This window comes from Artemia sp. Qi Xiang Cuo, chromosome 15 (genome assembly GCF_049724085.1).
Source record: "Artemia sp. Qi Xiang Cuo chromosome 15, ASM4972408v1, whole genome shotgun sequence".
Classification (NCBI taxonomy): domain Eukaryota; kingdom Metazoa; phylum Arthropoda; class Branchiopoda; order Anostraca; family Artemiidae; genus Artemia; species Artemia sp. Qi Xiang Cuo.
The window spans coordinates 65,188,590-65,215,590 of record NC_142808.1 but is presented as its reverse complement, the minus strand read 5'-3'; the positions used below and the strand labels follow the sequence as shown (position 1 = coordinate 65,215,590).

The 27,001-nt window shown below is 37.0% G+C and overlaps 1 protein-coding gene across 1 annotated transcript in view; it reads right to left on the bottom strand.

Annotated features, from left to right (window-relative positions):
• Window positions 1-25,261, bottom strand: part of LOC148943995 (protein CFDP2-like) — a 33,573-nt gene extending 8,312 nt beyond the window's left edge. Inside the window, exons 1-3 of the mRNA XM_089101319.1 lie at window positions 25,187-25,261; window positions 23,538-23,665; window positions 8,517-8,635 (exon numbers count right to left, since the gene is read on the bottom strand). Coding sequence (XP_088957445.1) covers window positions 8,517-8,635; window positions 23,538-23,665; window positions 25,187-25,261 — 322 coding nt within the window. The remainder of the gene's footprint in view (window positions 1-8,516; window positions 8,636-23,537; window positions 23,666-25,186) is intronic.
• Between the last annotated feature and the right edge of the window lie 1,740 nt (window positions 25,262-27,001).

Genomic DNA, 27,001 nt, shown 5'->3' with positions numbered 1-27,001 from the left:
AGGGAACTCTAACTTCCAGTTTTCAGCCAAATGAGATTTCTCTAAAGCTTATGCAACCACCCCTTCTATAAAAACCTTAAATACCCCCTGGCATAACTTACAACCCTTTACTCCAGGTTTTTGGTTTTTTTTTTACCCTTAAGGCCTTGTTATATGATTTTTGGACAATTTTGGATAAAATTGCTATCTCGAAATTTCAATTGGACGCATTATGGGACATTAAGACGTGTGTTGGGGCGTGTGGGTGGGGGGGGGGAGTTGCCCTCTAATCACTGTTACTCTTAGAAATGACACTATAAATTCTTATTACCAATCAAATCAGCCACCTCTGAAGTTTCTACGATCACCCTTGGTATAAAAAACCTTATGTATCCCCTGGATATAGCTTACAACTCCTGTCCTGAGGGCTGATTGAAGGGGTGGGGGGTCATCCTCAAAAACATAATTTATGGAATATATAAAATTTTTAGTAGGTGGTGTTAGAGGAACTGACGGGCCTCCTCCAACTCAATGAGCCCTTTTTGAAGGTTCTACGACCACCCTTCTATACGAAGTGCCCTGGCCTAAAACAAACAAACCAATAAACAAAAAATACATGTTGCCAACATAGTTCTTTACTTAGCCAGCACTATTGCTCTGCCTATGATTTTAAAAGAATTTTTGTCAGTTCAAAGTAATGTTTAGGGAATTTGAGGAAATAGGGACGGTATTACCCATTAATTGGCTATATAACGTTGTTTTTTGTATTCAGCATGATCGATTACATGAGATTGTATTCCTCTTGTACTCAGATTGTAATCAAATTTGCTCATGTTTTTCAATATTCTTCTTAATTAGGCTATCAAAAAAGAAAAAAAGTCAATAATGGTCAGGCAATCTATCTTTATTATTTGGTCTTACCAAATAATTATAATTTCATGGATCAGTTAATTGAAGAACAACAAAATAAGAAAAAGAAAGACATCCGGCTATACTATATTGCTACAAACAAATTGTGCAGCATAATTTATACTGCATTTCATTATGCAAAGCAAATTATGCTGCTGGCTAAAAATTATGCATTTTAAAGCCACTGATACAGTCAACTGAGTACATCACCAAAATACTCAAGAAAAACATAAATATAGTATAGCATATTTGACACACAAAAAACCGCAAGTCCTTTACCACAAAAAAGAACAACATGCAAATACAAGTAAAGAATTAAATTTAAACTATTGATCACACCAAAGTTAATAATCAGACTGTCACTTTATACCAGTGATCAAAATATTTAATCAGCTGTTCGAACGATGTTTATCACATACGGAATCGTACTGGATCTCCTATACTGAATAATTTCTGCTAGCTTTAAGCTTTAATGCAGCCCCATCATTCAGACTGGGTTTACAGGAAGAAGATGAAGGATTAACTTCCACACCTTTTACCCGCACACAATCTGTTCCATGTTTGTTTGAGGTTTAAAAGACTTCAGTTTAATATCCCTAGCTGTTCATCAGATATGCCCTATTAGCGGCTCATGTATTATATTCAGGGCCGTATCCAGGATTTTTTTTTCGGGTGGGAAGGGGGGAGGGAGTTACAAAATGATTTTTTTCGTGGGGGGGGGGGTTTACAAAAAAAAACTTTTAAACGCATCAAGAATTTGTTTATATTCATTTTTGTTATGTTTTTACGAGTCGGACAAACATGTTGGGGGGGGGGGGATAGTAAAACCCCCTACTCCCCTGGATACGGCCTTGGATATGGCGGATACAGCGTAGTCTTTTGGAGACTGGGACAAGTGTCGCAAGCTAACCAATGTTTGCTTACAGTATAAGGTTGATTATTGGGAAAAGGGGGCATGTTTGATCCTAAGTCTTCAAAAAGGTTAAGAATATTAAGATAAAACTTTTAAAAATTGTTGAAAAAGATGTCAAATAAAATTAAAATAACCTATATGTAGTTGGGTTGTCAAAAGGACACAACAGAAATATCTAAAAAATCACTATGGGTATTAACTTGAAAATTAAAGGCATTTTGAGAGGGATTCTGAAATAAATGAATTGCAACTATTCCACCCCTCTTGTCCCTTTTAGATTACCACTTGATACTCATAAGAATCTTAAAAAAATATTTTATTCAAAATTGTCACAAGTTCTACTTGCTACGCCTCTGGGGATTTCAAACAACCACAGCCCCCGGTGCAATGAACATAAATTATGCAATTTGTCCATTTTTAGAATGCAGGATTTGTTATTGGTAAAATGAAGACTATTTGATCTTGGGTGTATAATATGGCACTTCAATGTAGGACTTTACTTTACTTTGAAAAACCTCTGAAACTTTTGAAAATTTCTTATCGTATTCCTAGATAACGCCAGGAAATCGGGCCCCACCTCCACAGAAAAATTCCACTTCTCCACAGATATATTCTCTTGAAAATTCAATTATGGTGAAAATTTATCCCGACCGATTGCCCTTAAGATCTCCACGCGCAAAATTGAGTCAGCAAAGAGAAAGCAAGACTGAAGAAGAATTGTGTATTGGAATTCTGGCAATTTCCCGCAATGCAAAATTTCCCCTGAAAAATTATCCCCCTGGAAGCTTTTTTCCCCAAAAATTTCTCCCCGTAGAAAATCCCCCAGCATAAAATTTGATCCTCGTCCCCGCAAAAAAAAATGTATGTATGCTACCCAATAACAAATACAATGCGTAAACAATGGGCAAATCTTATAAGTAAAAGACCTGTTCCGGGGGCTGTTGGGGGTCATGATATCTCCAATGGCATAATTATTCGGCTTTTTAACTATGCTGAACAATATTGGTATCTGAAAATTTTGATAAGACGATTTTGAGAAAAAGGGTCGTGGAAGAGGGCCTAGTAGCCCTCCAATCTTTTTGGTCGCTTAAAGAGCGCTAGAACTTTTTATTTCTGCTAGAATGAGCCCTTTCAGTATTCTCAGACTGCGAGGTCGGTACAATCACCCCTGGGTAAAAAAAAAAACAACAAATACACCCGGATACCGGATCTTTCTTGTGGCAAAAAGTACAAATTTCCACGTTGTTGTAGATAAAAGCTTGAAAACTTTACAATGGGTTCTCTAATACGCTGAACCTGATGGTGTTATTTTAATTGAGATTCTGTAACTTTTATGGGGTGTTCCCATTTTTTTTAAAAATCATCTTTCTCAGGCTCGTAGCCTTTGATGGGTAAGACTAAGCTTAATAAAACTTATATATTTGAAACCAACAACATTGGCCAATTCTTTTGATATATTAAATGAATAAAACAGTTTTTTTTAACTGAAAGTAAGGAGCGACATTAAAACTTAAAACGAACAGAAATTATTCCGTATATGAAAGGGATGTCCCCTCTTCAACGCCTCGCTCCTTACGCTAAAGACGTTACCTGTCATATACAGAATAATTTCTGTTCGTTTTAAGTTTTAATGTCGCCCCTTACTTTCAGTTAAAAAAAAAACTTTTTTTTTGTTTAATTTCTGAACGTTTCTAAATTAATGCAGGTTTTGATTTTGGCTCAACCTACATGACTAAATTAAAACAAATTTGCATATTAATGTTAATTTTTTTTGGCTAAATGACTTTTTTGAATGTTGTTTAATTTTATTTACGAAAGTTTTTATTAGTTATAAATATACGTAACTTACGAATTAACTTACGTAAAAAACTTCTATATTCATATATTTCTATTACGCATATAAGGGGAGTTCGCCCCCCTAGTCAATTCCTAGTTCTTTACGCTAAACTTCGAATTTTGTTCCGATTCCTTAAAAATGACCCCTTAATTACAACGGCCGTTAATTAGAACAAATAGCTCTTATGAAAGTACTAAAAAAAAACTTTAGCATAAAGAGTGATGTATTGACTAGGGGGCGAACCCAATCATATACATAATAATTTCTGTTTGTTTTAAGTTTTGATGTTGCTCTTTACTTTCAGTTGAAAAACTTGTTTTTTTATTTAATTTCTGATAGTTTTTAAATAATGCTGGGAAATCTGGCACCCCCGGCATAGCAATGCTCCTTCCCCCATGAAAAGATCCTCCCCGGTCACCCCGGCCCCCTCCCCCCACTGCCCGAAACAACAACCCCTGAAATGTTTTCAATACGTAAAAAATGGGCCAAGTTCATAAAATGCAGCCCGTCCCCCGGGGACTGTTGGGATTAAGTCATCCTCAAAGACAAAGTTATTATTTTTTTTACCATGTCGAACAAAAGTAGTAGTGTGATATCTATATATAAGGTTTCAAACCTACAAGGAAACCTACGCCTGAAGCAGTGCATTTTGAAGTTCATATTGCAAAAAGCGACCAATCCTTTTATATTGTATATCTATAAAGTGATCAAACAGGTTTTGAAAGTATAATTGAGATTGTATAACGCAAGCAGACTGGTTTTTGAGACACTTTCATCATAACATGTTTTATTTTTTATTTTATTTTTTTAACCAGAAACTAGAAATTATCAAATTGCGTAATCAAATAATGGTCGCATTCTAGAAATACCGGTTTACAGTTGGTTATAATCATCCTGTTTTTTTTTTGTTTTTTTTTTTTTTTTTTTTTTTTTTGCTATATATATTTAAAGAAATTTTAATTATGTGTAAGTTGATTAGTAGAAGTTATAATAAGCCTATAAGAATCAATCAATCCAATCATTTTAATGGACAATAAAAGAATTATATTGGTAAGTAAATATACATTAATCGTCGACTAATATAAGAAATAACTTTTATTTCCTATCTATCATTATGAATTTCACACAGAATTATCTATCATTTTGAGTTTCACACAGAAGGGGGAGCTTTCTGTAATTATGTAAACTCTCGAAGCTACGATAAATTTCACATGTCCATAACAGCTGTTTAAATATTTTTGATTAGAAGGCTGTTTTCTCGTGAGATTACATTTCACTGCGTTGTTAATTAAGCAAACTTAATGAGAGGATGATTTCCAACTCAGCCAATAATCAAGGGTAATTATTGTAGAGAAAAAAAGAGGAGTTGAAGGAAGGGGTGCCCACCATTAATATTCTGAATAAATTTCAAATGTAGCTAAAAGTTGAAATTGTATATTTTTCATACATCGTATTTAAAAAAAAAGTGTTGTATGACATTCCGGTGGCTCATTGTTGTGGCCTTGTTAGGGGAGGTTGTGTGACTGATGCGTCAAAAAACTGCACTTTTATGGCTTTATGCATTCATAGCTTAACCGAGCTTAATAATTGAAGTTAAAAATAATGCTAGGAGGGGGAATTCAGTTTTGAAGGATGTGTAGAAATGGTACTTATTTCATATCCAGCAAACATCTGACTTGAAATGCTTCAGATCGTATATTTTTCGCTAGCTTCAAAGCAGATGGCCAGGTATAAAGATATCTGGGTAAAATAGCGTTCCCAACAATTTCTATTTTTAACTCAACAGATAGCAATTATCTTCTGTGTCATATATAATTGAGACGATCATTGTATGTACGCGTATATATTTACCAAAGGGGGTAATTCTTGAAGAAAAAAAAAGGAGTTGAGGGAAGGGGTGCCCACCAATAATATTCTGAATAAATTTCAAATGTAGCTAATAGTTGAAATTGTATTTATTTTTTTCATACATCGTATTGAAATACCTAGTGAATAACTAAAAAATTGATTTTTATTTCCAGGACTCAGATATTCAGGCTTCAAGTCAAAAACGAACAAAGATCAATCATGAGACTGGCAGCACTGACATGAATTTGAGGAGAGAAAGCGTGATTCACTATGCCCCACGAACACTTTGTAGTGAGCTAGCTGTAACTTCTATGGTAAGCACCATTTATCAGATAGCTCAGGGGGTTCAGTTTCACAGGGGGTTCAGTTGTATGGGGGTTAGGTTGTATGTGGGTTAGGTTATACGGGGGTTCGATTATACGGGGGTTCAATTGCACAGGGGGTTCAGTTGTACGGGGGTTCGGTTATCCGGGGAGTTCACTAGCACGGAGGTCCACTTGCATGATGTTTCAGTTACACGGGGGTCAGTTAATTGGGGTGGAGTTGCATGGGGGTTGAGTTGCATGAGGGTTCAGTTAAAGAGGGCTCAGTTGCATGAGGGTTCAGATGCACGGGGGTTCGGTTACAAGGGGGTTCAGTTGTATGGGGGTTAGGTAATACGGGGGTTCGATTATACGGGGGTTCAGTTGTACGAGGGGTCGGTTATACGGGGAGTTCACTTGCACGGAGGTTCACTTGCATGATGGTTCAGTTACACGGGGTTGAGTTAAATGGGGTGGAGTTGCACGGGGGTTGAGTTGCATGAGGGTTCAGTTAAAGAGTGATCAGTTGCAAGATGGTGCAGTTGCCCACGGGGGTTCGGTTGCTAGGGGGTTCAGTTGCGCGGAGGTTCACTTACACGGTGGTTCAGTTACACGGGGTTTAGTTAAATGGGGTGGAGTTGCAGGGGGGTTGAGTTGCATGAGGCTTCAGTTAAAGAGGGCTCAGTTGCACGAAGGTTCAGATGCACGGGGGTTCAGTTGCTTGGGGTTCAGTTACACCGGGATTCAGTTACAATGGAACCCGCACAAAAACAATGGGGCACACACAATAGCCAAATTAGGCCAGTGGCCTATGAGAAATCATAAAATACTCAAGACAATGAACAAGTCCCACGGGGGCAAGTTGTGAGTGAATATAATTCGAGGTAGGGGGAAACTAAGTTTTGAGGGGGGTGTAAAAATGGTGCTTATTTAATACCCCGGTAAACATTTGACTTAAAATGCTTCAGGAGAAATAAGGCTATTGCTTTTTTCTTAACTAATCGCAGTTCCTTGAATAATATTTTTTTATTTTAATTTATTAATATTAGTCAAAACGTTACAGTGTGTATGCCACACCAAGCTAGTGAATATTTATTGGGGCTTTTTAAATGTTCATTTTTTTTTCAGTGCCATTAATAACATAAAAAAATTATGAAATTTAGATTTGGCTAAGCTCTATTTTGACTACTTTATATGAAGTGAGGGAGTGGGGGCAAGTACTTAGTTAAAATAATTCTAGGAGGGGGAAATTAAGTTTTGAGGGAGGTGTAAAAAATGCTACTTATTTAATACCCCGGTAAACATCTGACTTGAAATGCTTCAGGAGAAATAGACTATTGCGTCTTTCTGAACATTCTGGGGAGGGGGTGGGGGCAAATATATAGTGAACATAATGCTAGGAAGGGAGAAATTAAGTTTTGAGGGGGAAGTGAAAATGGTACTTATTTAATACCCCGGTAAACATCTGACTTAAAATGCTTCAGGAGAAATAAGGCTATTGCTTCTTTCTGAACTAATCGCAGTTCCTTGACAAATATTTTTTTATTTTACTTTATTACTATTAGTCAAAACATTACATTGTGTATGCCACACCAAGCTAGTGAATATTTATCGGGGCTTTTTAGATGTTATTTTTTTTCAGTGTAATTAATAACATAAAAAAAAGATGAAATTTAGAATTGGCTAAGCTCTATTTTTACTACTTTATTTGACGTGAGGGGGTGGGGCAAGTTCTTAGTTAAAATAAAGCAAGGAGGGGGAAATTAAGTTTTTAGGGATGTGTAAAAATGCTACTTATTTAATATCCCGGTAAAAATCTGACTTGAAATTCCTCAGGAGAAATAGACTCTTGCTTCTTTCTGAACTTTATGGGGAGGGGTGGGGGCAAGTATTTAATGAATATCATTCTAGGAAGGGGGAAATTAAGTTTTGAGGGGGGGGTAAAAATGGTACATATTTAATACCCCGGTAAACATTTGACTTAAAATGCTTCAGGAGAAATAAGGCTATTGCTTTTTTCTTAAATAATCGCAGTTCCTTGACTAATATTTTTTATTTTACTTTATAACTATTAGTTAAAACATTGCAGTGTGTATGCCACACCAAACTAGTGAACATTTATCGGGGTTTTTTAGATTTTCAATTTTTTTTCAGTGTAATTAATAACATAAAAAAATAGTAAAATTTAGAATTAACTAAGCTCTATTTTGGGTACTTTATATTAGGTGAGGGGTTGGGGGGCAAGTATTTAGTGAGTATAATGCTAGGAGGGGGAATTAAGTTTTGAGGGTCGGGTGAAAAATGAACATAGTTTTTTAACTTTATAAAATAATGGTTATTTTACATAGAAAATAAACCCTTTTTCTACAGATTAATGAATTAGCAGCGCCATCACCATCAGGTCATGAAGCATCCATTTTTAGTGAACCTGAACCAATCGTCGCACCACCAATGGAGTTTAGGAATGAGCCTACACTAGTTCTTGATAATATGGAGTGGCATAGAGGTTTTCTGAATGATGGTTTTGGGAACACGGCCAGCCTTTTTGATTTAACTTGTGATATTAGAATGGTGGAGGACCCGGAATGGAAAGATAGATTTATGAGAGAGCATTTAGGTGATGTTAGTAGTACTAGTGCATCTAAACCGGGTCCTCATAAAGAAATTCCGTCACAGGACAATACAGGCTGGCTTGATCAGATATCCCCAAACACCCTGGAAGACATACTAACTAGCTTAGGGGATTTCATGCCACGTCCATCTAATGCAATTGAACAGACTGGAGGTGGTGCTATTGGCAATTCTATGCCACCACCATTCTGGTTAATGATACCGCTAGTACTAGGACTAATAATGATATAACATCATCACAAGTATCCCCACTTCCAGATTTTCTTCTTTCCAACTCTGCCTTGCACCATACAAACGTCTACAGCACCAAATTTGGTGATCTATTTAACTCTCTAGTGTCAGGGGATATAATAACAGATCCCCTGGACATTACCCATTCATATGTTAACAAGATACGAGCCATTCTTGAACAACAGATGGGGGTGTGGGTCAGTTTAAAAGCATCAATAGCACTAAAAATATTGTTTTTTATTGAAAATGCGAGCGAACTGTATTCGAAATACTTGCACACAGAGATGTTGACAATTCCCCCGCATTTATCAAATTTTGTGGTGTTTTTTCTTGTTTGGTTTAATATTATTCAAATTAAAGTGGATAATTATAACGACTGGGGTAGCGGGTCTGTGGTTTTATTTATTGAGAGTTTAAACGTTAATATTTGTAGATTTAAAAAGTATTTTTTTAAGAGGTGGGCTTGGGTGAAGGAGGGCAATTGAATTAAAATATCATTCAGATTTAGAAGGAGGTAGGGGGATACAACGAATCTGTTTCGATACGAGGCTAGTGTTTCAAGTATACATTTTTAATTGGCGCCTACAGACCCCTTCAAAAAGATGCCTATAAGAAAAAGTTTGACGAATTAGCAGTTAATGAAAGGGAGGGTTTAAAGTTCTCCATAGTAGATTTTTTTTGTTTAAATGCTCAATTTCCTGTGACATTAAAAGGAATAGATATTTTCGAGCGGGCTAATGCACATTTAAAGATTAGTGTCACGGCGTTGCAGCATGAAACAGACTTTGAGGAGGGCCACCGTTCCGATAAGAAGGGCGTATTATTTTGCAGTGAGAGCTCCGTCAATTGAATCAGTAGAGCATTGGGTGTGGCTTCTATACACGCCACACACATAATCTGATTCAATAGGACATTTTAATCCAACTACCGATATTAGTAGGGTTTTAAGTGAGGGTAAGAAATGTGGGAGTGTACGTTATTACTGTCCGACATGCCTGTCCCGATTTTGGACTGATTTAAAGTTAAAAAATCACATAAAACACTGTAAACGTCATGGATACCAGGCTGTGGAGACGGTAAGCGGAGAAACTATCGGAGAGACACAAACTATCCTATGCTCCTATCACCAGATGACAGATTGAATATTAAAAATCGTAAAATATGTTGGGTTTGCAAGGAAAAAATTGATGATGGTGTTGGGAATGGGGGGAGGAGGAAGGTGATCGACCATAATCATTTGTGGCAGGACATTAGATCGGGGGGGGGGGTGTAACTTTAGAGGGGGCGCACATCAGTCGTGCAATTTAAACGTTAGACAGCAATATTTCGTACCTGTTTTTATACACAATTCCAATTACGACTTAAAGTTTGTTCTACCGGCGTTGGCCCGCATTGCAAAGGGTGGAGTTTTAGATGACGCATGGATAGATGATTCTTTTTCATATAATATCATACCCAAATCCTTGGAGAAGCTACTGCTGCTAGAATTCATGTGGAAAACAGTTGACAAGGGTAAAACGTGCCTGAATAAAATCCGTTTTTTAGACTCTTTCAGCTTCTTCCCCAAATCCTTAAGTCAATTGATTCAGGTAAAGAAAACTTACAATTTTTATAGCTTCCCCGTCCTTAAACAGTGCTTCCCCGATGATGAAATGTATGATTTATTAACTTGTAAGGGCATATATGCATATGATTATTACAACTCTGCCTCGAAGCTAGAGGAGGTGTCATTACCGCCCATTGAAGCTTTTTACAATTCTCTATTATTTTTCCACTCCTCATCTGGTGATGGACTTGATACTTAAAATCAGAAAAGAAGAAATAGGTCTGATCGCCGATGTGGATCAGCATCTGTTTGCAGCGATATAATGGTGGGGTGGGTATGTTTTTCATACGGACCGTATCTTGAAAACTAATCCAACCGGACAGCACACCGATGAAAAGTCAGATGCAGTTTTTTTGGATTTGAATTCCCTTTACCCATCGGCAATGTCTCACTACTGTTTGCCGTGTGGCAATTATAAATGGCTTAACAATCCATGTGCTTCGAATTCCCCCGACAGTGCTAGCGTTGAGGAGAATGGGGCACAGGGATGTTTTTTTTAAATTGACGGTGAAATACCCATGGAAATCTATGACTCAGTAAAAGACTTTTTTTTTCCGTGCATAAATAGACCGTTGGGTAGGGACTCTCTGAGCCCCTACAATTTATCTTTAGTAGAGTATGCACTGGGTACCTTCAAAACAAAACTAATTGCCGATCTCAACCCGAAACAGAATATCGTCGTTCATCACTTGCTATTGAAATGGATGTTGTCCTATGGTTTAAAGGTCATAAAGATTCATAGAGCCCTCCAATTTTATTAAAAGTTTTACATGAAAACTTTTATTACACCTTTGACAGTAAGCGTTCACAATCGAAAACAAAAGTTGAAAAAGAAATCTATAAAGTCATTTTGAACTCAGCCTTCGGTAAGATGTGCGAAAGCGTACGAAACAGAAGTCGATGTGACATTGTAACAAATCCCAAAGATTGTGCTCGAATCATTGCGGATCCAAACTTCACATCGTTCACAATCATAGACTCTGATATGGTGCTCCTACATCGCCAGAAAATAAACATTGTTTTAAATAAAAATATTGCAGGCGGGAGTGCAATAACTGATATATCTAAAAAACTCATGTTGTCATTTTATTATAATTTATGCAAGGTACAGTGGCCGATTGAGGGACAAGTTCAAGTGTATTATGGGGATACTGATTCATTCCTGTTAAAAGTTAAAAGTGAAAATCTATTGAATGATTTGGAAAATGGCGATTACATTAGCTTACAAATAGACTACTCTAATTAGGATGAATCCCGCTACCCAGAGTTACTGAAACACCAGGCTCCAAATCAATTGTTAATGTTAAAATCTAAAACGGGTAGCGATCTGATATCCAGTGGTGTGTTTCCTTGGCCGAAGGTATACTGTGTGGAAACGCACAACAAGGATATCAAACAAGTTTGCAAGGGGGTACCTACACACTTTGTAAAAAATAATTTCGACATGAGTGTTTATAGAAACTGTGTTGAACGTAGTTTAGGCCCAAGAGCGAAAGTCATGGAGATTCGTTCTTTAGTATTTATAAAGTGCTATTACTTTTATGTATAATAAAAGAAAATATTATTCTTTATTGATTTTATTCTTCTTCTTCTTCTCATTATTCTTGAACGGACTAGCAGGGACATTATTTACTAACTAGACGACTAGAGTCTACAGTTAGTTGTAGGTGAACTGTTGAAGGGAACATGTATCAATTTAAAACACCATTCAGACCGTTTCTGTGTGGGCCATCAATGTCAGGCAAAATAGCACTCTTAACTAAAATAATTAAAAATTGCGATAAAAAGTTTGTGGAAAAGCCAGAAAATGTACTATTGTTACAGTATTTGGCAGGAGGCATACGATAAAATAAAAGCAATTGGCATATCGGGATTAGTGCAGATACAATTCATACAGGGACGTTTTCAGCATTATTGAACCGAACTCTTGGCGAATTATTGACGATCTGGCTGAATCTATTGAGCAGTTTTCTCTTGACATAAAGCCACAACTTACAGTTCGCTCTCATCATGAACAGATTTCCGTCATGCAGTCATTAAACAGCATTTTTCGTCAGAACCAGTGCACATAAACACATGATTCGAACTTTACCATCAGCCCTCTACATAGGATCTGTAGGAAGCTCCGCTTATTCATCACTCTCAATAAAAATATATACCTCGGCCCCCAAATGTTTGCTTTCAGCGTACAATCAGGAAACTAATAAACCCTATGGCTACATCCTATTGGATCTTAATCAAAATACACCCTAGGATCTGCGTGTAGTCACAGATATTTTTGACAATGAAATTACAGTATATCTCCCCGTGAACAGTAAAAAGACATATTAGTTGCTATCATGACACTGAAGAAACTAAATGAAAAAAGACATTTATTTTCAGTTCTAAGCACTTCAAAACCCTCGCTTAGGAAAGCCATACTCAAACATTGTATTTACAATGATCTCATTAATCTAATATCCGAACTTTGTTTAAATTTGACCGAGGGCAATTTTCAACTGCCAGAAGTAGTTAAGCAACAGACAAAGCAACATCGTTCCATCGTACGTATATTGGCCTCTAAAAAGAAAGGAAAGAATTTTAAAAGGAAACGTCTTCTTCAGGCTGGCGGTAGCTTTTTCACACTTTTACTGCCGATAATTGCAGGAATCGTAAACAATTTTCTCAAGAGAATGGCAAACCCTTTAAATTGACGCCAATAAAATTTGCTCTCTCACCCGTGGAACTCTTTGAGAACAATCTGAGTAAATTCATTGGCAACGAGAATATTGAGGATGATAAAAAACTGCTTTGACTTCAAGATGCACTTTGCCGAGTGGACAAACATATACCCTATCGTGCGAAGACCAGTGGTATTGATCACAAAAAAGAATCATCTCAGAATTCTGCCGGAAGAGAGTTTATATAAATTCAAAGCTCTAATGAACGTTCGTAATGACTGGGAAGATTGTGCCAAAAGATAGTGGCTTATTAATATTTTCTTGCACCAAACTAAGATTTTACAATAAGATTTTAGTAGGGAGGCCTCATGAGTTAGTGGGCGAACACCGTGCTGGCATCGATAATTAAGTCTAACGCAGACAGGTTATAATTTATTCAAGGTTTATTGATCCACGAAGGGGGACAAAATTGATTTGCATAATGGAGGGGAATTATTGATCCACAAAAGGGAAATTAAGCTGCTACCCTTTTGTATACTCGTTGTTGGTGATGGGGGTGATGACGTTGACTTGATACGTCTTCGCGTTTGTCTAGCTATCAATGGTGTGCTACTCCTCCTCACCATTGTCAAGTTTCCACTAGGTGTTCTAGTATTTTCCAAGATTGATTTAAAATCCTCTTCTTCTTTTTCATGTTCATATTTTAATGATGTTGAGTGTGCATGTTCATTTAATTTTATTAGATTTTGCTTACTGCTAATAAGGCTTTTGGGGAAGTTTAATGTATTTAGAAAGTTGTATAGATGAGCGTCAAATGATAATAGTCCTTTACGATTTGTAACCATGTCATAGATTAAATCAAGTAGATTATAGCTCTTGCCCTGAATTATAATCCCTTTCCCATTTCTATCAACTTGAATATGATCTTGACCACTTTCCATGAGATATGTTATGAGTCGTTTACTTTGTTCACGATATGAGTGGGGCATTAGATTTCCAATGCTCGACACAATTGAATCCATTTCCTCCTTCTTTAACTGTGTTCCAGCAGCAGCGGACGTTACACTACACGTTTACGTTCAAAACGGTTGAAGTTCTGAAAGGTGTTTATGAAAATATTGGTGAAGTGGGAAGTTTAAGTTCCCCCACCACTCTTTCCAAAGTCACTGGTGTTCACGCTAAAAAGTGTACAAGACTATATACAAAATGAATCAAGTTATATCAAAGCCAAATAGTTGAATGTGATTGGAATAACAAAATAAATTGACACATCCGTGGTTTCTTTTCCTTGGAAAAAAGGAAAAATTCCTCATTTTTGTACATAATTATGAGCTGGTAATCTCTACGGTAGGTCTCTCTAATGATGGAATATAATAGGAGATAGGGAGATGATTGTCGAACTATTATTATTGGGTTGCTCTTGGGCGTAGAACTCACTGCTGCAAGTTTCAAATTTCCATTTGCAGAATAGTATCTTACCCTTTCATAATAATTAGAGGGGGAATTTTGAAGAGGGGGAAGCATCCACCAAAAGTTTAGCAAATCTTATGAAAGTCATGCTATTAGATGTAGAAAATCTAAAGATCTTTTTGTAGATGCTTCAAGCTCCTATCTACACAAATTTTGAATTGATATTTTCAGCAAGAATGAGGATCAAGGACGAGGGTTTCTCATTTTTTTTTCCCAGGGAGTGATTGCAACGAACCAATAGTTCTAGAATATCTGGAGATGGCTCATTCTAAGAAAATCAACAATTTGAGTTATTTTTAAGTGATCATAGGACTGGAGGTGATTAGACCCCATCCCGCACCATACGCCCCTAAAAAACCCTCTGGAATTTATATTTTCAGCGAGATGGAGGGTCACAGACGAGGGTTCATCATTTTTTTCCCAGGGAGTGATTGCAACGAACCAATAGTCCTAGAATATCAGGAGATGGCTCATTCAAAGAAAATCAACACTTTGAGTTATTTTCAAGTGATTATAGGACTGGAGGTGATTAGACCCCGTCCCGCACCATACGCCCCTAAAACACCCTATGGAATTTATATTTTCAGCGAGAAGGAGGATCACAGACGAAGGTTCATGATTTTTTCCCCCAAGGAGTGATTACAACGAGCCAATAGTCCTAAAATATCAGGAGATGGCTCATTCTAAGAAAATCAACAATTTGAGTTATTTTTAAGTGATCATAGGACTTAAGGGTATTTCCTGGCCTAATTTGAAATATAATCGATAATTTAATAAAAAAAAAGTTTTTCAACTGAAAGTAAGGTTCAACATAAAAAATTTCCGTAAGTGATGAAAATTATTTTTCTCGACGCTTGCTTTTCACGCTACATTTCGCTTTTTTGTCAAAACTCTTCAAGAAAGATTTCTGAAACACAATTCCACAATCGTAGGAGAGTCCATCGGCAGCAGTTGGAATTGTATTATCTGACTTTTTCTTCGCCGCAACATTTAAATCAATAAATGGTGATGACCAATCAAAGAAATAGTCATAATTGGAAAACATTTAAAAGAGTTTAGTTTCCGAGACGGGTTGCTCGGGGTGAAGATGTTCATCGTAGGAATGCTTGAAACTGACATCAATATTTCCAGGATTGAACAGATTCAGTGTGGAACTGATTGATTGAAGTGATTCCTTGTGAGGGAGATAAGTCATCCTAAGAGAAGAAATCCTTCTTTGATCTATAAATCTTTTTCTTTTTGTTCTTCTTATTGGTCTTCCTCGTTTTATTCCTCCAAGTCCTTGTTGATGCCCTTCGCTTCCCGCCTGGGTAGAGACTGATGAGTGAATAAGGCGCACCCATCCTTTTCAAGCCCTTCCCATTTTGCTGAGATTTTAATTCCTCATCAACGGCTCTTGCTGAAGATCTAATATTTTCCTTAACACTCTCCTTGAAATTCTTACCCGACCCCCAGTCCTGTAGCGTTGAGGCAGCAATATTTTGATACAGCAGGTAAAAGATATCTTCTGGCAAGGGGTAGTGCAGAACGAAATAGCCTAGCAAACCAGGTACCAAGACCATAGCCAAACATTGTAGTACGCCCCTTGTAGTAGTCCAATCCATTGCCTATTTGACGTGGACTCAGAGCACCAACATAGCAATTGATATCAGGACAGAAAAATGGAATTCTTCTATTGTTCATTTTAGGTGGTGCTGGTGACGTCAAGGATGGGTCGAAAATGACATGTAATCACTGCTAAGCCTTTTGTTATTGCTAGAGGATCACCCAATTCACTTCTTAGTGTTCCTTAGTGTTCTTTTCAGAGTTCCAAATACAAAGTGTTTACAGGAACATACTGAAGATGCTTTATATTATAGTGATGAACAAGTTCATGAGTTGTGTTTCGTTCAAGAACACGTACGAGGGGGACATTTGAATTAACAACTCTCGATGTTTCCACAAAGGATGCATAGAGAAATATGCAAGAGTCCGAGGTGAAACCAGGTGGATAATCAGCAAAAATAACTTGATCCATCCCGCTAACAGTGCCAGCGTTTTCCCCATTGATCATATTCTGTTTAAAGCCAAGAACGTCTCTCAGATTATCACTGAGATGAATTATTTCAGTGTCAACAGGTGAGGTAATGTAAATCCTATCGTGTTCAATTGAATAATTAAAATGGAATGTACCTTTCCTGCGATATGATATTTTTCTATTGATTGCACGACACAAATCCATCATAGTACCATACTCTTTATATCTCAATGTAACATCTGGATTTTCACTAGATTTAAATGCTTCAACCCATTCATACTCAACAAAGAGTTACCAATCGAATGGTATAACTTGTATATTATAGACATAATCTTTTCTCAGGATGTCGTAGGTATTTTGAGAATAAAGTTCACAAGAGCCACTTCATACTTTCCTTCACCGAATTTGATGGCGGGAGAGAGTTTCGTCCAAAAATCACTTGTCTTATTCGCATCGTTGTATAGAGGATCGGAAACATTGGACATAAAAGTTACATAGAAATTATTAGGCATTGTCAATATCTTCAACACTGATCCAAGAATCAAAATCAGAGTTGTATCCTAGCCATCGAACAAGTAAGTGTTTCTTACCCCTGCGAGTACCAATCTTTAATATCTTTTCAATTTGATAGATTCCACTATTATTTTTAACTTTTTGTAGTTCATAGTAATAAAAGCCGCCGAGAATCTCTTCATCTTTGGTATCACGCAAAACGATCAGTTATGGGTTTATTGTCTAGGATTTTTGCCACTTTAAAAGTTCTGTGGACCACAAGTAGTTACCCTTTTGAAAAACATTAGTTGTCCTATTAATTCGTACAGTATCACCGACATTAAATTTTTTCTTCTTGACATTCGTTTCATTGGAATATTGTTTAAGACAGGTGTCAATTGTATCATGATCAGAATGATGAACTTCGGTTGGGGTTGAATTGGACAATGATTGATAAGATCGTTTATTATGAATCAACATGATTTATCTTAATCATGAATAAAAGCAGATGTATTTTTCAATGTGCAATATCTTGAAATTAAAAGTCGAATAGTTCTTATCAATCGTTCGGCCAATGCAGCCTTTATAGGACTATGACTATGATAGAGCAGTGTACACAATTGAATACAATTCCTCCTTCTTTAATTGTGTTCCAGCAGCAGCAGCAGAATTCTGAGAAGATGATTCTTTTTTGTGATCAATACCACTGGTCTTCGCAAGATAGGGTATATGTTTGTCCACTCGGCAAAGTGCATCTTGAAGTCAAAGCAGTTTTTTATCATCCTCAATATTCTCGTTGCCAATGAATTTACTCCGATTGTTCTCAAAGAGTTCCACGGGTGAGAGAGCAAATTTTATTGGAGTAAATTTATATGGTTTGCAATTCTCTAGAGAAAATTGTTTAGAAGTCCTGCAAGTGCTGCCAGAAAAAGTGTAAAAAAGTTACCGCCAACCTGAAGAAGACATTTCTTTTTAAAATTCTTGTTTTTCCTTTTAGAGGCCAATATACGTACGGTTGAACGATGTTGCCTTGCCTGTTGCTTAACTACTTCTGGCAGTTGAAAATTACCCTCGGTCAAATTTAAAAAAAAGTTCGGATATTAGATTAATGAAATCATTGTCAATACCATGGTTGAGTTTGGCTTTCCTAAGCGAGGGTTTTGAAGTACTTAGAACTGAAAATAAATGTCTATTTACATGTAGTTTCTTCAGTGTCATGATAGCAACTAATAGGTATTTATACTGTTCACGGGGAGATATACTGTAATTTCATTGTCAAAAATATCTGTGACTACACGCAGATCCTAAGGTGTATTTTGATTAAGATCCAATAGGATGTAGCCGTAGGGTTTATTAGTTTCCTGATTGTATGCTGAGAGCAGAAATTTAGGTGCGCCGGGTAATATTTGTTTATTGAGGGTTATTAGCGAGCTAGAATCACGAACAACTCTGTATATAGTAGGTGCAGTTAAATGCAAGTGTTCGCATACATTGTCTCTGGTGAAAGAGATTGTGTAGAACCAGAGTAACGGAAATCTGTTCATGATGAGAGTGAACAGTGAACAGTTGTAGCATTTCCAGGGACCATTGTTCAATAGATTCAGCCAGATCGTCAATAATCAGCCAAGAGTTGAGTTCAATAATGCTGAAAACGTCAAGTCCCTCTATGAATTGTATCTGCACCAATCCCGATGTGGCAATCGCTTTTAATTTATCGTATGACTCCTGCCATATAGTGTAACAATAGTAGATTTTTTTCTGCTTTTCCGCAAACATTTTATAGCAATTTTGAATTATTTTAGTTTAAAGTATTGTTTTGCCTGACATTGATGGCCCACAAAGAAATGATCTGAATGGTGTTTTAAATTGATACATGTTCCCTTCAACAGTTCACCTACAACTAACTGTAGACTATAGTTGTCTAATGACTAAATAGTGTCCCTACTAGTCGGTTCAATAATAATGAGAAGAAGAAGAACAATAAAATCAATAAAGAATCATATTTTCTTTTATTATACATAAAAGTAATAGCACTTTGTAAATATTACATTGAACATGGAAAAAGCACATTAAACATGCAAAAATACACTTTTTTTTAAGTTTATTTATAATAAAAAATACAACATTTATTTTACCTAAGCACTGGAAAAAACACTTTAATAAATACACTTTTTTTTATTTATTTATAAAAAAATACAACATTTATTAGAATATACGTACACACACTTAAAATAATATCACACTTTTATTTACAACATTATGAATTTAAATGGGGTCCCCCCGGGGGGGACGGCCACTACGGCGGCCGGGAAGCGCCGTTGGCCGGGAAGCACGACGGGGCCCGCCGCGACGGGCCGGAGGGGGGCATTAAATAGTGGAATTTATGATGAAATTGCTCTGCGTTGCACACACATTGAAAATTATTTGCAATAAAAAAGAGAAAAAAGAATTTAAAAACACCCATCACCCATAAAACAACCTCCCATCCAATTTGTACTTTTAAAGAATTTAAGTTAATTTTTGTAGACCGAGGTGTTTTTTGTAATATACAAAATAAACTCGGTCTGAGATTAAATATTTACCGTGTGGTAGTACCTTCACACAATCCTCAAATACATAGACTTTGTCCGATATGGCCGACATGGCGTATTTCTCAACTCTAACTGTGTAGTTTTTAAATTGTAAAGAACGAATCGCCATGACTTTCGCTCTTGGGACTAAACTACGTTCCACACAGTTTCTATATACACTCATGTCGAAATTATTTTTTACAGAGTGTGTAGGTACCCTCTTGCAAACTTGTTTGATATTCTTGTTGTGCGTTTCCACACAGTATACCTTTGTCCCAGGAAACACACCACTGGATATCAGATTGCTACCCATTTCATATTTTAACATTAACAATTGATTTGGGACCTGGCGTTTCACTAGCTCTGGGTAGAGGGATTCATCCCAGTTAGTGTAGTCCATTCGTGAGCTAATGTACTCACCATTTTCCAAATCATTCAATAGATTTTCAGTTTTCACTTTTAACAGGAATGAATCAGTGTCCCCGTAATACACTTGAACTTGTGCACCAATCGGCCATTTTACCTTGCATGCATAATAATAAAATGACAACATGAGTTTTTTTATTTCAGTTATTGCATTCCCGCTGCAATATTTTTATTTAAAAAAATGTTTCTTTTCTTGCGATGTAGGAGCACCATATTGCAGTCTATGATGTGAACGATGTGATGTTTGGATCTGCAATGATTTGAGCACACTCTTTGGGGTTGGTTACAATGTCACAACGACTTCTGTTTCGTACGCTTTCACACATTTTACCGAAGGCTGAGTTCCAAATGAGTTTATAGACTTCTTTTTCAACTTTCGTTTTCGCTTGTGAGCGCTTACTGACAAATGTGTCAATAAATGTCTTCATGTAAAGCTTTTGGTCAAATTGAAGGGCATTATGAATCTCTGTGACTTTGAAGCCATTGGATACCATCCATTACAATAGCACGTGATGTAAAACGTTATTCTGTTTCGGGTTGAGGTCGATAATTAGTTTTTGTTTTGAAGGTACCCAGTGCATACTCCCATCCTCTACTAAAAATAAATTGTAGGGGCTCAGAGAGTCCCTACCCACCAGTCTATTTATGCACGGAAAAACAAAGTCTTTTACCGAGTCATGGATTTCCATTGGTATTTCACCGTCAATTTCAAAAACACATCCCTGTGCCCCATTCGCCTCAACGCTAGCAATGTCGGAGAAATTCGAAGCACATGGATTGTTAAGCCATTTATAATTGCCATACGGCAAACAGTTGTGATACATTGCCTACGGGTAAAGGGATTTCATGTCCAAAATAACTGCGTCTGACTTTTCATCGGTGTGCTGTCCGGTCGGATCAGTTTTCATGATACGGTCCCCATGAAAAACCAACCCACCCCTCATTGATCTCTCTACACATCGATATTGATTCACATCGACGATCACAACTACTTCTTCTTTAGTTGTTGTCAGTATCAAGTCAGTCGCAGAATGAGGAGTGGAAAAATAAAGATATAAATCCAATCAGAAGTCCCCGTAGATTTTATCCGTATTTTTGCACACAATGTCCAGAATAGTGACAACGTCACAGGCCAAGTATAGTTTACAATAATCCCACCTATTTTTACATCCGCCCTTTGCCCAAACCCTCCTAGCAAATTCATCGTCGCTAGTGGTGCACTCATTCTCAGTAAGAGAATTGTAAAAAGCTTCAATTGGCGGCAATGACACCTCATCTAGCCTCGAGGCAGAGTTGTAATAATCCTATGCATATATGCCCTTGCACGTTAATAAATCATACATTTCATCATCGGGGAAGCGCTGTTTAAGGAGGGGGAAGCTGTCAAAATTGTCACTTTTCTGTACCTAAATCAATTGACTTAAGGATTTGGGGAAGAAGCTGAAAGAGTAAAAAAAACGGATTTTATTCAGGCACGTGCTACCCTTGTCAACTGTTTTCTACATGAATTCTAGCAGCAGTAGCTTCTCCGATGATTTGGGTATGATATTATATGAAAAATAACCATCTATCCATGCGTCATCTAAAACTCCACCCTTGGTAATGCGGACCAACGCCGGTAGGACAAACTTTAAGTCGTAATTGGAATTGTGTATAAAAACTGGTACGAAATATTGCTGTCTAACGTTTAAATCGCATGACTGATGTGCTACCCCTCTAAAGTTAACCCCCCCCCCCCCCGATGTAATTTCCTGCCACAAATGATCATAGTCGATCACCTTCCTCTTCCCCTCATTCCAAACACCATCATCAAATTCTTCGTTGCAAACCCAACATATTTTACGATTTTTAATGAACAAACTGTCATCAGGTGATAGTAGCATAGGAGAGGGTGTGTAAGAAAGGTGCGAAATTGCAACGTTTAATGTTTCGATTAGACTCACCGATGCCGAGCGCATGAATTCTTCGCTACCCGACATGTCAACTATATCCAATGCGTTCATGGTATTATTGGAATCTCATTGCGCGAGAGCGTAAAAGATCCCTATGGCTTCTTATATTTTAACAGAATTTGGATTTAATAAATTTTGTATGGCTGTGAGCTAGTGTTATCAATGTAAAATAATCTTACTAGTGAGTACGAGTATTCTCTGGAAATTCTTAAAACGTAAGATCACCCCCTCTCCATACACCGTCCTCGAAGCCTAATATCCATGCAATTCAAAATTCTGTGTGTGATTCTTTAACTTCAAATTAGTCCGAAATTGGGACAGGCATGTCGGACAGTAATAACGTACACCCCCACATTATTTACCCTCACTTAAAACCCTACTAATATCTGTAATTCGATTAAAATGTGCTATTGAAGCAGGCTATGTGGGTGGCGTGTATAGAAGCCACGCCCAATGCTCCACTGATTCAATTGACGGAGCTCTCACTGCAAATTATAAGCCCTTCTTATCGGAACGGTGGCCCTCCTCAAAGTCTGTTTCATGGTGCAACACCGTGACACCAATCTTTAAATGTGCATTAGCCCGCTCGAAAATGTCTATTCCTTTTAATTTCACGGGAAATTGACCATTTAAACAATTAAAATCTACTATGGGGAACTTTGAACCCTCCCTTTCCTTAACTGCTAATTCGTCAAACTTTTTCTTATAGGCATCTTTTTTAAGGGGTCTGTAGGCGTCAATTAAAAATCTATACTTGAAACACTGTAGCCTCGTATCGAAACAGATTCGTTGTATCCCCATCCCCCCCTCTAAATCTGAATAATATTTTAACTCAATTGCCCTCCCGCACCCAACCCCAACTCTTAAAATAAAATCCTTTTTAAATCTACAAATATTAACATTTAAACTTTCAATAAATAAAACCACCAGCCCACTACCCCCCTCGTTATAACTCGCCACTTTAGTTTGAATACTATTAACCCAATCTAGAAAAACCTCCTCATAATTTGACAAATGCGGGCGAATTGCCAATATCTCTGTAGTGCAAGTATTTCGAATACAGCTTGCTCGCATTTTCATTAAAAAAAAATATTTTTAGTGCTATTGATGCTTTTAAACTGACCCCCAACCCCCCACCCCCATCTGTTGTTCAAGAATGGCTCGAATCTTTTTAACATATAAATGGGTAAATTCCAGGGGATCTGTTATTATATCTCCTGACACGAGAGAGTTAAATGGATCACTAAATTTGGCGCTGTAGACCTTTGTACGATGCAAGGCAGAGTTTGAAAGAAAAAAATCTGGAAGTGGGGATACTTGTGAGGATGTTATAACATTATTAGTACTAGTACTAGCGGTATCATTAACCAAAATGGTGGGGGTGGCATAGAATTGCCAATAGCACCACCCCCAGTCTGTTCAATTGCAATGGATGGACGTGGCATGAAATCCCCTAAGCTAGTTAGTATGTCTTACAGGTTGTTTGAGGGTATCTGATCAAGCAGCTTGTATTGTCCTGTGACGGAATTTCTTTATGAGGACCGAGTTTAGATGCACTAGTACTACTAACATCACCTAAATGCTCTCTCATAAATCTATTTTTCCATTCCGGGTCCTCCACCATGTCAATAACACAGGTTAGATCATCTAGGCTGGCCATGTCCCCAAAACAATCAGTTAAAAAACCTCTATGCCACTCCATATTATCAAGAACTAGTGTAAGCTCATCCCTAAGCTCCATTGGTGGTGCGACGATTGGTTCAGATCCACTAAAAATGGATCCTTCATGACCTGATGGTGATGGCGCTGTTAATTCATTAATCTATAGAAAAAGGGTTTATTTTCTATGTGAAATAACCATTATTTTATCAAATTAAAAAACTATGTTCATTTTTCACCCCAACCTCAAAACTTAATTCCCCCTCCTAGCAGTATTTTAACTAAATACTTGCCCCCACCCCCGCACTTCATATAAAGTAGTCAAAATATATATTAGCCAAATCTAAATTTAATAATTTTTTTATGTTATTAATTACACTGAAAAAAAATTGAACATCTAAAAAGCCCCGATAAATGTTCACTAGTTTGGTGTGGCATACACACTGTAATGTTTTAACTAATAGTAATAAAGTAAAATAGAAAAATATTTGTCAAGGAACTGCGATTAGTTCAGAAAGAAGCAATAGCCTTATTTCTCCTGAAGCATTTTAAGTCAGATGTTTACCGGGGTATTAAATAAGTACCATTTTTACTCCCCCCTCAAAACTTAATTTCCCCCTTCCTAGCATTATATTCACAAAATAATTGCCCCCCCCCCCGCCCCATAAAGTTCACAACTAAGAAAAAGTCTATTTCTCCTGAAGCATTTCAAGTAAGATTTTTTCCGGGGGATTAAATAAGTAGCATTTTTACACCTCCCTAAAAACTTAATGTCCCCCTCCGTGCATTATTTTAAATAACTACTCGCCCCCCCCCCCTCCCATCATATAAAGTAGTCAAAATAGAGCTTATAAAATTCTAAATTTAATAATTTTTTTTATGTTATTAATGAAAATGAAAAAAAAATTGAACATCTAAAAAGCCCTGATAAATATTCACTAGTTTGGTGTGGCATACACAATGCAATGACTAATAGTAATAAAGTAAAATAAAAAAATATTTGTCAAGGAACTGCGACTAGTTCAGAAAGCAGCAATAGCCTTATTTCTCCTGAAGCATTTTAAGTCAGATGTTTACCAGGGTATTAAATAAGAACCATTTTACACCCCCCTCAAAACTTAGTTTCCCCCTTCCTAGCATTATATTAAAAAAATACTTGCCCCATTGGGACTTGTTCATTGTCTTGAGTATTTTATGATTTCTCATAGGCCACTGGCCTTATTTGAGTATTGTGTGTGCCCCATCGTTTTTGTGCGGGCTCCATTGTAACTGAATCCCGGTGTAACTGAACCCCAAGCAACTGAACCCTCGTGCTTCTGAACCTTCGTGCAACTGAGCCATCTTTAACTGAAGCCTCATGCAACTCAACCCCCATGCAACTCCAACCCATTTAACTAAACCCCGTGTAACTGAACCATCGTGTAAGTGAACCTCCGCGCAACTGAACTCCCCTGCAACCGAACCCCCTTGCATCTGAACCCTCATGCAACTGAGCCCTCTTTAACTGAACCCTCATGCAACTCAACCCCCATGCACCTCCCGCCCATTTAACTAAACCCCGGGGAACTGAACCATCATGCAAGTGAACCTCCGTGCTAGTGAACTCCCCGTATAACCGAACCCCCGTACAACTGAACCCCCTGTGCAACTGAGCCCCCTAAGCTGTCTGATAAATGGTGCTTACCATAGAAGTTACAGCTAGCTCGCTACAAACTGTTCGTGGGGCATAGTGAATCACGCTTTCTCTCCTCAAATTCATGTCAGTGCTGCCAGTCTCTTGATTGAGCTTTGCTCATTTTGACTTGACGCCGGAATATCTGAGTCCTGGAAATAAAAACAAATTTTTTAGTTATTCACTAGGTATTTAAATACGATGTATGAAAAAAAATACAATTTCAACTATTAGCTACATTTGAAATTTATTCAGAATATTAATGGTGGGCACCCCTTCCCCGAACTCCTTTTTTTCTTCAATAATTACCCCCTTTAGTAAATATACACGCGTAAATACAATGATCGTCTCAATTATATATGACACAGAAGATAATTGCTATCTGTTGAGTTAAAAATAGAAATTGTTGGGAACGCTATTTTACCCAGATAGCTTTATACCTGGCCATCTGATTTGAAGCTAGCGAAAAATATACGATTTGAAGCATTTCAAGTCATATATTTACTGGATATTAAATAAGTACCATTTTTACACATCCTTCAAAACTAAATTCCCCCTCTTAGCATTATTTTTAACCCCAATTATTAAGTTCGGTTAATCTATGAAGGCATATAGCCATGAAAGTGCAGTTTTTTGACGCATCAGTCACACACCCTGCCCTAACAAGGTCACAACAATGAGCCACGGAATGTCATACAACACTTTTTTTTAAATACGATGTATGAAAAAAAAATACAATTTCAACTATTAGCAACATTTGAAATTTATTCAGAATATTAGTGGTGGGCACCCCTTCCCCCAACTCCTCTTTTTTTTCTCTACAATAATTACCCTTGATTATTGGCTGAGTTGGACAATCATCCTTTCATTAAGTTTGCTTAATTAACAACGCAGTGAAATGTAATCTCACGAGAAAAAAACCTTCTAATCAAAAATATTTAAACAGCTGTTATGGACATGTGAAATTTATCGTAGCTTCGAGAGTTTACATAATTACAGAAAGCTCCCCCTTCTGTGTGAAACTCAAAATGATAGATAATTCTGTGTGAAATTCATAATGATAGATAGGAAATAAAAGTTATTTCTTATATTAGTCGACGATTAATGTATATTTACTTACCAATATAATTCTTTTATTGTCCATTAAAATGAGTGGATTGATTCTTATAGGCTTATTATAACTTATACAAATCAACTGACACATAATGAGCACTTCGTTAAATATATATAGCAAAAAAAAAAAAAAAAAAAAAAAAAAAAAAAAAAAAAAAACCGGATTATTATAACCAACTGTAAAACGGTATTTCTAGAATGCGACCATTTTTTGATTAAGCAATTTGATAATTTCTAGTTTCTGGTTAAAAAAAAACAAAAAAATAAATAAAAAATAAAACATGTTATGATGAAAGTGTCTCAAAAACCAGTCTGCTTACGTTATACAGTCACAATTATACTTCCAAAACTTGTTTGATCACTTTATAGGTATATAATATAAAAGGTTTGGTCGCTTTTTGCAAAGTGAACGTCAAACTTCACTGCCTCAGGCGTAGGTTTTCTTGTAGGGTTAATATATATAGATATCACACTACTACTTTTGTTCGACATGGTAAAATAAATAATAACTTTGTCTTTGAGGATGACTTAATCCCCACAGTCCCCGGGGGACGGGCTGCAATTTATGAACTTTGCCCAATGTTTACGTATTGTAAACATTTCTGGGGTGATTTTTTCTGGCAGTGGGGGGGATGGGTCAGGGGTTACATGGGAGGATCTTTTCATGGGGGAAGTTTTCATGGGGGAAGGAGCATTGCTATGAAGGGGAGGCCG